The 11,358-nt window shown below is 41.0% G+C and overlaps 1 protein-coding gene across 1 annotated transcript in view; it reads right to left on the bottom strand.

Moving 5' to 3' along the window:
- Positions 1-974: 974 nt before the first annotated feature.
- LOC109961533 (proprotein convertase subtilisin/kexin type 5-like) overlaps positions 975-11,358 on the bottom strand; it is a 16,620-nt gene continuing 6,236 nt past the window's right edge. The window contains exons 5-18 of the mRNA XM_020602413.1: positions 11,115-11,183; positions 7,038-7,092; positions 6,795-6,940; positions 6,249-6,455; positions 5,916-5,999; positions 5,512-5,698; positions 5,199-5,413; positions 4,057-4,299; positions 3,749-3,982; positions 3,442-3,622; positions 3,141-3,352; positions 2,644-2,744; positions 2,319-2,529; positions 975-1,921 (exon numbers count right to left, since the gene is read on the bottom strand). Coding sequence (XP_020458069.1) covers positions 1,491-1,921; positions 2,319-2,529; positions 2,644-2,744; positions 3,141-3,352; positions 3,442-3,622; positions 3,749-3,982; positions 4,057-4,299; positions 5,199-5,413; positions 5,512-5,698; positions 5,916-5,999; positions 6,249-6,455; positions 6,795-6,940; positions 7,038-7,092; positions 11,115-11,183 — 2,576 coding nt within the window. The 3' untranslated portion in view covers positions 975-1,490. The remainder of the gene's footprint in view (positions 1,922-2,318; positions 2,530-2,643; positions 2,745-3,140; positions 3,353-3,441; positions 3,623-3,748; positions 3,983-4,056; positions 4,300-5,198; positions 5,414-5,511; positions 5,699-5,915; positions 6,000-6,248; positions 6,456-6,794; positions 6,941-7,037; positions 7,093-11,114; positions 11,184-11,358) is intronic.

The raw sequence follows: 11,358 nt of genomic DNA on the forward strand, positions 1-11,358 counted from the left end.
AAGATATATGCAAGAACAGGCTCAATGATTAACTACATGGACTATTGTGGGTGTGGTGTATATTTTGTAACCATTCTTTAGTATATCACTTGTGTGATGTAAGAATGTTAACACTGTTATATTCTTTTTTTAGTATAATATGTGTGTGTGTAGAAGTGAATCATTTATTGCTTGCAAACCAATGATGGTAAGATGATGTCATGGGGTAGGACTGGATAAGTCTGATTTCTTCCTACTCCATTCAAGCATGTACTAGGTATAAGCAAATTGATATTGGATTAGCATTTGTTGGATATGTGTAAAATTATGTGTGTTGACATATCAACTGTCTTTACATGCTTGAAATAATAAATCAAATCAAATCAAAATCAAACATGTTAATGACAAGCCAGCCATGTGTGAAGGACATACACTGGCAGATGTCCCTGTATCAATGTTATGTCTACTCCTTGAGTCTAGTGAAAGATAAAGCACTGGACTCAAATCTGTTGGCGGGTCATAGTGAAGGTTATATTATAAAAATCAGACATTTCACTGATGTCATGTGAATTTGATGAAAATAATTTAACAAAGCAGTTCTGATACAGTAAGCATCTAAGTATTTGGAATAATTTGGAACCCTAAAAGCTGTCTTATAGTTAGGATGTACCTCCACGGGTCTTCATTTTCAATCTGAGTGAGAATATGAAACATTAAATATATCACTATGTTTACTTTTATGTAGCAACCACAATGGAAATGTAATATTATAACATTCCCTTGTTACAAAGATCAGCTAAATTATAAAACCAAATTTGCATTTGTGAAAATAGGCTCAAAAATCAACTGTACTTATTAACATCTTCCACTCCATCACCATTATCAAGGAAAAATGCCTAGAATTACATAACCTGAATGAAAGTGCTGAAGCTCCTGAACCACCCTAATGGTGTGACATCATTTATTATGATAGAGAACAGTCACCTTGAGATGAGTTTATGTAATCTGAGTTTATTGGAAAAATAGAATGTAAGCAGTACAATTTGGATCAAATAATGTCAACTACAACCCGACACACATGAAACAATCTGATTATTGCCACAGAAATGGTCAAAAGTTGCCATGGGGGCCTGTAGAAATATAGTTTAACAGGAAAATGTTGATTAGATTAATTATAAGTCTTAGAGAGACTTGCATATAGTTTGTGCTGTATGTCATAAATCTTGGTAACTGGCTGGTATGAATCAAATGGCTTAGATTGGTGTCAGCCCTAATAACATCACTGAAAATCATCTTGGTCTAAATAAAGAATTCTTGTTACCATTCTTCACCCACATCTGCTCTACCTGCTAAATGAGCTAACAAACAAGGATTAAATAAACATCAACACCATTAATCTGAAGACTGCTCCCCTTTCAAGCACTTTTCAAACAAGAAACAAATCTCACAACAAACTTCGACTGCACTGATACATGAGGTAGAGGAATTCCTTCCAGTCAAGGGCATTCATTTCATCTGTAGGAGTAGCTCTCATCATCATACTCTAGCTCGATCTCATCTTCATCCTCCAGGAGTCCATATTTGAATTTCATATACACCGTTCCATCTTGTGCCATGTATACTATATCATCATCATCATCTTCTTCTTCTTGATCATTCTCACATTCAATGATCCGGTCACTATACTCTCCAAATGAAGAGGTGGTGAATTGTGAGGTGACACCTCCATTGCATCCAGTATTCAGTTTCTCATATCCTCCAGCTTTGGTTTTGGGTGCGATGGCGAGTGATTTGGATCGGGCAGAGAGGAAGAGGAAGAGCCCTCCGCCCACAGACAGGATAAGTAGAACACAAGCAGTGACAAAGAGTTTGGTGGTGCTGCGTTGAGCTTCTAAATCCTCAGCGTTCCTCAACACAAAGTTGACACCTAGGATGCACTCCTCTGAGAAGAAGGAAATATACTTGGTTTGTGTGATGAATCCGTGCCTGGCATAAGTGTGTTTTACAAGGCTCTACTTCCAGTGAGATGCAGTCTTGTTTATCATGGCTTGAGGCCTAGAAAGCTTGGAAAATATCTTGTAATAGAAACCTTTTAAGCATCATTCTAAAATATTGAAAACCCCTGTTTTGCTGGAAGATTAAATCTCTGACTAAACTGTGGAAGGGCTGTGATGAATTATACAGAGAAACCATTACAAATGGCAGATGCCCTGAAACAATGTGGCTGATGACTCACATACAGTAAACACACTTCTCCAGAAACCAGATTACTAGATGACATCAAAGGCCTCAATGAACTATGTATGTTTTTGTGAAGGGCTCTCTGTGTCCTTATTTACCTTGTGAGGCCCTGCAGTCACAACATTCCCTGGGTATTGGCTTATCATCGTGTCGCATCTCGTTTCCACAACAGCTCAAGCAGCGGCCATCATCAGACAAAATCTGGAGTGCAGGGCAAACAGTGCAGTTCCACATGCTGGGACCTCGGCAGTCCAGACAGGAGGAATCACACACTTTGCAGTCTGGTGTATCACTCTTAGACTTAGAGGCCTTGAGAAACAGAAGAACTTGTTACACAGCAGACTGAGTGTCACCTTCACACATTTATCTCAGAGTAGCCTGAACGCACTTTATAAATGAAGAGACGCACAAACTGTCTGTCACCTGTGAAGCAGCATAGAAGCCTACGAGACACTGGGATTCGCAGATGCCGCTCATAAATGTGTAGCCTTCATAACAGGACTGACATTGTAGAGCACCTTCATCTGGAAGGAGAGAGACAGAGAAACAACAGGAAGTAGTGTAAGATGTCATCACATGGCATGGTAAAAAAAAAAACCATGACAAATAAGGCATAAGAGACAATAGTACAGGGCCATGTGCACTTTTTTATTGCTTTTATTTGTATTTATTCTTGCACTGTTTCCCAAAATGCATCACTACAATAAAAAAACGAACCTAACTTATAAAATTCAGTCTGTATACTCTGTGTAGATTTTTTTTAACTCCTGAGAGGTATTCTGAAAGTGTTTATGCCTTTGTAAAAGCCCCAAAACAAAACAAACTGTGATGCAACAATTCATGCTCAGTAATGTAGAATCATATAAAAACAAAGCAAAATAAAGAAATGGCAGAAATAAGCCATGACATGCTTCCTTTACCACTGCAGGTTTTACAGGTGGGGTGACACCTGTGACAGGTCTTGGACCAGCTGTGTTTGTAGTAGTTTGGAGGGCAGCTCTGCAGGCACTGCCCCCTCAGGTAGACGTAGCCCTCACGACAACTCAGACAGTTTCTGTTACTCTGACCCCGGCATTGGCTACAAGAGGGATCACAGCGCTCACAAACCATGGTGGTGGTATTGCCAAAGTGACTGAAAAGTGAAGATGACATCTGTTAAATTTATGGTGTTTTGTTATAGAAGAGGAGAGGAGATGCCACTTTGTGTATCTGTGTTCTAACCTTTCTGAACAAGTTTCAACACAGCTGCTTCCGTGCTTGAAGAATCCAGGTTTGCAGGTGACACACTGCACACTGTGACGACCGACGCAGGACTCACAGCTAAAGTGGCAGCGCTCGCACTCACGTTCATCACTGTCCTTGGCATAGTAACCCACAGGGCACTCCAGCACGCATGTGCTGTCTGATGGACAGAAACACAAAGTCAGGACACTAAAGGAGAAGTTTCTATTTGGTGGATAGCCACAACATTTAATACAGAGCGATCACAAATGTTTTCTAGCAGCCTTGGCTTAGTCTGATGACTTACTCAGTAGGAAGTGCGTCTCTGTGCAGCTGAGGCAGTGATCTTTTCCCGGCCCTGAACAGCGATGGCAGAGTTTGTGGCATGGTTGGCACCGTTCATTCTGGTCCATGTATGAGTGCAGAGAGCACTGACTGAGCCACACGCAGTGTCCACTAGCATCTTTACGTCTGTTGGCATCACAGCTGAGGCAGGATGAGGGCTCATGGCCCGAGCAGGTCAGACACGACCTGTCACAATCTGGATAAATGAAAAGGTGTTAAACACAGCCAGTGATGGCAGAGAATTAATATTCTTGTTTCTACCTTCCCTACCTCTGCATTCATTGGTAGTCTCATCATAGTAAGTGCTGTTGGTACACTCAGCCAGACACTCCCCATTGTAACGGACGGCTTTCGGGTTGTGACACTCATCACAGTCATCAAAGCCTGGTCCGTCACACGAGGCACAATCAGCATAGCAACGCACGCACTCATGATGCTGCTCACTAGCAAAGTAGCCACCAGGACAATCATCCACACATTTATCCTCATGGAGGAAGTAGTACTCAGCACACTCTGGGAGAGAGGGACGGAAAGAGTAATAAGCTACAAAGTACGAGTGACAAAACACTACAGTTTACATCGTTTGTGTAGGAATACTTTGAAAAGGGAAATGTAGGCCAAACGATTAATATTACAGACTGGACTTTTACAGCTACTGTTATAGGTTAAATGCCATTACATGCTTAGAAATGATTTAATGGTAACTGTCATTCAATTATACAAGTCTCACTATTAAAATGAACCTTTTTTGTATTGAAAACAAAATGTTTCACTAAAGCAGGCTGACTACATGACGATACAGGAAGGTAACGATGGATTCGTACATGAAAAAATGCAACTCTTAACTCTTTATGGTGTACATTTGAATTCTGATCTCCTCCTCTTGGTCAGCCCTCACTTCCTATTCCTCTTTCTGGCACATACTTTTTTTTTGCTTTTCACTTCTATAGCATGACGAAGTAATGAATAAAAATCTTGTTTGTGTGTAACTGCAAGAGTAATCATAAATCTACCACTGACACAATCAAAGAAAACCTGTGGGCTACATTTAGAAAAATCATTATTTATGTATGTCAAGTCATTTCATTAAGACTCATCATATTTCCTAGTAGTTTAGTACCAAGATGTGGTGTATATTATGAATTTCAGCCATAAGTACAACATGACTCTTCACTTCCTCTCCCCCTATATTTAAGTTTCATGGCTGAACTATTTGCAGTCCAGGGAGCAGAGACTGAGCTTCTCACATTGCCTGTTTTCCTGCTTTCTGCATCCCCTCCTCATCTTCCCCATCTTCTGATCAGCTACATCATTTTCCAAGTAAACTGCCTTTCAAAGCAGTATGTTTGCTTGATCCTCCTTTCCTCATCTTCCCTTCCTCTACCCTTCACTGCTCCGTCTACCATACTAACTTTTACACAGGCCGTCCTGATTGCACTCGCTACAGTGAGCTGGACACCGGCGGCATTCTCTCTCGGTGGCGTAATAGCCCTCTGGACAGTGTGACCTGCAAGACCATTCCAGCAGCAAGTACTGTCTCTCACAGCTGAGACAATGAGAGGAATTCCCCTGGCAGGATGCACACTCTGGGGCACACGGCTGGCATACACCACCTTGAGGAAACCCTCTGAGAAATGGGCAGAGATAGTAGAAAATAAGGGTCTCACTGATGTATTATGATGTATATTTGTCTGCATTCAAGAAATGAGAAAACAGGACGAGTACCTCTGACACTTCACCACACACACTCCATTGTGCAGGTAAAGCCCTTTGCGACAGCGCTGGCACTGCTGGGCGTCCTGGCAAACGGTACACCCTTTCGAGCAGTCTTCACAATGGCTGGACACATTGTTGGCAAACATACCGAATGGACAATGAGACGCGCAGGTCTGTCGAGGAGTCAAAAAACGACCTGAAGACAGAAAGACAAACACACCGCTGATACAAGAACATGGCTGCCAGCAGTCAACAACTTGTTTAGATGTGAGGTAAATTCTGTCATCACTGCCACACTGCCTGCTAAAGAAAAAACATGTACATTGACAGCAAGTTTGTCTGTAACATTCACTGTAAGCCTAGTCCAATAACCCTTTTGCATTTTAAGAAGGTTCCAGACAGCTAACGTTTACCTGGATAGCAGCTGCTGCAGTCCGACCTCCCTGCAGCAGAGCAAGTCTTACAGAAAGTATGACACAGCTCACAGTCATCTTCACCTAAGGACAAAATCCAGATGTGAATGACATGAAAGAAAGACAGGAGGAACTGAGAGGAGATGACCCTCAAAAAATATAATACTATCTGAAATAGGATGACAATTAGATTAAAGGTGTGTTACTGAGAACCTAATGTATTTCATAGCAACATGTTTCAATTCCATTAGCAATACGTCATTTTCATTTGGTGGACAAAAGGTTAGAGGTGAGTAATATGTTGCGCCAAGGCAGAATTGATCATTTACATACTGTTTCTGAAGTATTTCTCAGGGCACGGGGCCAAGTTTTTGCCCTCCAAACACTCCCCGTTCTCCAGTGTGAATCCGTCCTCACAAGAGTCACAGTCATCATACTGTGGCCCTCCGCATGTACGACAGGCACGGTGACATGGCTCACATTCCCGGCTCTCCTCATCCACAAAAAAACCTTCCACGCAGTGATCCACACACCTTCCATCTGGACAAAGAAACTCAATTTATGTACTTCCTCTATATACCATTAAAGTTATCCTTTTATTAAAATAATTATGTGCCATCTCAGGTACTTTTTTTATACCAGCCCTTTGAAAACATTTTTGAAAAGCCTTTTGGGATGGCTATAAAATCGCAACATTTATTACCAGTCGCAGATCTCAGCTTCTCCAAAAATGTCTCTATGTAGGATGGTTAAATATTCTTAAAACTGTACAGTAACATAGAAAGCTTTATTGCAGGTAAAGTGTCAGCTCCTCAGGGTGCGGTGGCCCACCCTGTCTGCCCTAGGTAAATGATACTGAGTCACAAATTCAAATGTTACCGTAGATGTAGAATCCCTCTTCACACCAGTAGCACTGGAACTGGTCACAGATTTCGCATCGTTTGTCTTCGCACAGAGCGCACACCATGGTGTTATTTGCACCATAGGTCCGATCTGGACAGGACTGATGACAGTCTGTGTCTAACCTGACAGACGGAAAGACACAAAGACAGATATTATCAATATAACGACATATAAATATGGGGGTGTAGCTCAATGAAACTCCCAACCAAAGAGACTTACTGGTAGAAACCATCTTCACATTTGAGGCAAACAGTTTTCTGCTCTCCTGAATCCTCTGTGGTGAAAAGCAGAAATTAAAATCATTAACAACTGATCACTCATATGGTGAATTCTGGACTTAGTCAAGAGGTTCAGTTTACGATCTCAAAGTAAGACAAAAAGAAAGCCTACTGCAGCCTTATAGTTGTTGCGGCTTCTGTTCAAACCACATTTAAATATAATGCACCAAGTACTCTTTTTGCACTGGCGTGTAGAGGTGAAGCAGCAGTATATGTTGTATTGCTGTCATCACCATCTTTCAGACATTTCCCCTTCTAGCTTCTCCATACCCACAAAGGTCAAACATATAACTATAACATTACTGTGGTGTTTAGTGTTAGTGGTCGGCTGTTTATGTAATTAACTTGTGAACATGTGGAAATCTTACTTTCCATCTTGTCTACCATGCACCCAAAGACAGCACTGGGATTTGTCTCAACCCAGCTCCTTTAACACCAGCAGGAGGCGCTCTGACAACACACAATAAATATGCTGGGTTAACTGTAGAATTGAGCGGCACTATGCCATCAATCATCGGTGACTGTGCTCAGTGAATTAGAAAACAAATCTCAGCGAAGTCTTCAAACAAAAGTAAAAGTCAGAGAGTGCCTGGGGCTATTCTACTTCACATCTGTATCTTTTCGTTTTGCTCATCTTAGATAGGTCAGAAGTTCGGCTGCTGCTGTGTTGTACTTTAATGTTGTTTATGTGTGTTTTTCTGTGTTTGTTCAGCTGGTACTACATGTATCTTTGCTTAAAAACACAAATATAAGCATAATGTGAGTGATAAGTGATGTAAAACACTCAGATATTTGCTGTTTGTTGTATTTCTGTCATAGGAAACATATGCAGGGGATATTAATAAGTAATTCAGATGTGTGTGAGAGATTGTTTTTATATACACACACTGAAGGAGGGGGTTCATTTTATTTCCAAATTAATTAATTCCACCTGCCGATCAAATCTGTCGAACTGGTAAGTGAGGAAGAGTCATGCTGTCATCTTTTAATCCAAACAATGTCAAAACAGGACAGAGGGAGGGATAAGAGGAAGAGAAAGGAGGGATCAGACAGGAAGCAGAAAGAGAGAGAAAAGGCAAGGGACAGATACTGTAGACGGGGAGAGAAAGAGATGGAAATAACTACTAAAAAAGCCCCTACTGCAGACTCTCCCTTGGGACATTCATCCTCTCTGGGAAAGCCTCCATCACCCCCCACACACCCAATTCCTCTCTCCGTCTCCTTCCGGTACCCACAACACTGCACTGGTTTGCACTTCAATACAGTAGACAAGCCACTACCTGTGAAAGCAATTACTCATACAGCAAGGGACTGAGAGAAAGGGAAGGTGGGAGGGACAGAGGTATAGAACAAGACAGGGAGTGAGGAGCCAGAAATCGTGCCTTCAGGCTGTGTCTGTGCGAAGACAGAAAATAGTGCCTGCATAAATATTAACTGTGGAAGCCAGAGGACGGGGAATTTCACCAGAACTCAAACAAGCATACACATCTTGAAGTACGTGCTCGTGGAATTTGCAAGAACTCACACATTTACGGTCTACATGCACTCACAATCTCCACATAACATTAGGACTCAGATACATAATATACAAGCACAGTAAAAATAAAAAATAAAACTCTGAGGAGGGATCCATCTTCCAGAACAGACACATGGTAGATTTTCACTATACACAACCCAAATGATAAAATTATAGTTGTAGATATATACGAAGAACATGATCCGGGAGGATGCCGAGCATCTCCTAGGTGTTGTCAAACAAACCTGAGCCACATGACCTCTTTGCTAGTAAAAAGTGGTGATATATAAAAAAAAAGAGCAGGCATGGATGAACTCAGCCTTACTCACCTCAAATCATCACATCAGTGGGAGAAACTGATTTAATGCGTTTATCCAGAAGTGTTTGAGAAGTGGACTGGGAAGTGAGAAAAGGAGTGGATGTTTGAATATGATCAAACAAAGCAGCCATAAGAAAGACGGCTTATTTAAAGCACAGAGATGAGCTGCAGAGCATGGAAACAGCTGAACATTGAAAGCGCAATGAGCTTTATTGTGAGCAGCAAAGAAGGGTGTTTAGCACTACTCAATGAAGAAATGAAAACCCTCTCGAGATGTTGCAACCAAGGAATGAAGAATGGCACACGCACCCAGGCAGGAGCTAAAACTTTTAAGTACCCAGAATGATTAAAGATGTGTCACCAGCATTGCCCAGTAACAGAGGAAGCCAAGGAGCCATGTGTCAAGGAGGGCCACGGTAATGAAGGTTTTTCCTATCCCAGGTAAAAGATAACGTCTGGTGGTTTCTGCTGAGAGCGCTTATCATAGGGCTACATAAGACATATGTGCCAGTGCTATTCCTTAAAACACAGTAAGCCAAGACAGATTTGAAACATGACTAATCCAACGATAAAATATTCTCAATATACAAAGACGATTAATGGGTAAAACAGATGATGAATTATGAAGAAGTACTGAAGTAATTTGATAAGAGGAGATAGGACTGAGTGGGTGCTACTGCATCTTATCACACACTGCCAGGCTGGCAAGCTCTTTGATAGATTTCACACAACTGCACATTACAAACTAACACACACAACTCTTTTACTAAACTGTAAGACTAATCTTAAAGGCATAGATGAGAATAAGACCCAAAACCAAAGAAGTGATGTTTGATTTCAGAGCACTCTGAGAGTATATTGTGTTCTTTTGAATAACTAGGGAGTCGACTGCTGCATTTGAAATTAGTAACCAGTCTATACATTGCTTTCACAAACACTGAAAAAAAATTTGGATAGAATTTTGCAGTAAGTCTATAACTCATGATAACTCATGCCTTAGCCCTAACCTATGCAGCATCTAATCCTAATTCTGATTTAAGACTTTCACTCAAAGTAGCCCCTAAAAAAAGCAGCAACCATTCAAAGAAACGTTGCAAACATCTTATGACTGTAAATGTCTAAAACAGGACAGAAAGCGTGAGCATGCACACACACAGCAGATGCCCGTCTCTGACACTGCACGTTCTGTTTCATCTTCACTTTAAGCCCATGGCATCGCATCACAGGGCCAATCATCTCAAATCTCTAAACTGCTGACTGACTTGTGTAGCTTGCAGAATTGTGATTACTACAAGTGAGTGGGAGGTAGGCAGGTTGTGGTGAGGGTGAGAGTGATGAAAGATATTCCACCCAGAATGCATAATGACATAATAACAGTCTGTCTCCACCTCAGACTAGTTCAGCACAATAACAACTTTCTCTGGTATGTTGCTAATCATCTCGGGGAGAAGGAAGTGCTTTAGTTTTTATGTGTCTTGTACTGAAGGGGTGAAGTGTAACAGCACAAGGTTTTAACTAACATTTTTCTGGTACTTTATAAATGACATTGGTCAAATTGGTTTTATTTTATATCCTGCATGATCATTAATTTCTCTGACTGTGTTGTTGTGGAGTATCCCATCCAAAATGTTCTAGATAAGGTGTCTGATCATTTATGAAATCTGCAGTAAAGTGCAGTTAAGTTCTAAGAGATGGCCTGTCCAAGTGAATTCCCTAATGAATAGGGTTTACTGGAATAGGCAAAGTGATAATTAACTGCAGGGTACATTTGAATGCTCAGTTAATTTATGATGACTTTTCTGCAGTAAGTAAGCCTACAGCAAAGAGTGTGGTGCAACAAAAAGCAATAACACCATTAATAAATGCAGGCACCCCACCTCAGAATTACACTATCAAACATATTTATGAGGTGTTTTGTTTTGGTTACAAACTTTTCCGATATCTCACTATATCTCACTCCCAAGGACCAAAGTGATAAATGTCTTCAACTGTAAAAACAGTAAAAGTTGAGTAGTACAAGATTCACTCATCCCATCACTTTACCTGCAAGATATTGTGGTGCTTGTTGTAGCTACAGAATATAGCTGCTGCTGACCCTATTGTAAACTTGGTTTTATTTCATCCATGAAGAAGGTGAGAAAGGCAAGAAGAGAGAGATAGCAAGAAAAACGTGGTTTACTCACTCCGTTCACATTTCGCGCAGCCCTCATCACAAGGGAGACAGTCAGTGTTATCTGCATCTGTGACCTCGCCTGATGAACACAGCGAATCAGACAGTGGATCAAAAACATGCATAAAGCATAAGAAAATGGTGAAGATGAAAAAAAGACTAGCAGTGTCATTGGGATTTAATTTCAAAATGGTATGTATAAGTCCAATTGTGGCATTTCATTTTAGTTATTGCTAACTGTGCAATACTGGGTGAAA

Source organism: Monopterus albus, unplaced genomic scaffold (assembly GCF_001952655.1).
Source record: "Monopterus albus unplaced genomic scaffold, M_albus_1.0 scaffold56.1, whole genome shotgun sequence".
NCBI classification, from domain to species: domain Eukaryota; kingdom Metazoa; phylum Chordata; class Actinopteri; order Synbranchiformes; family Synbranchidae; genus Monopterus; species Monopterus albus.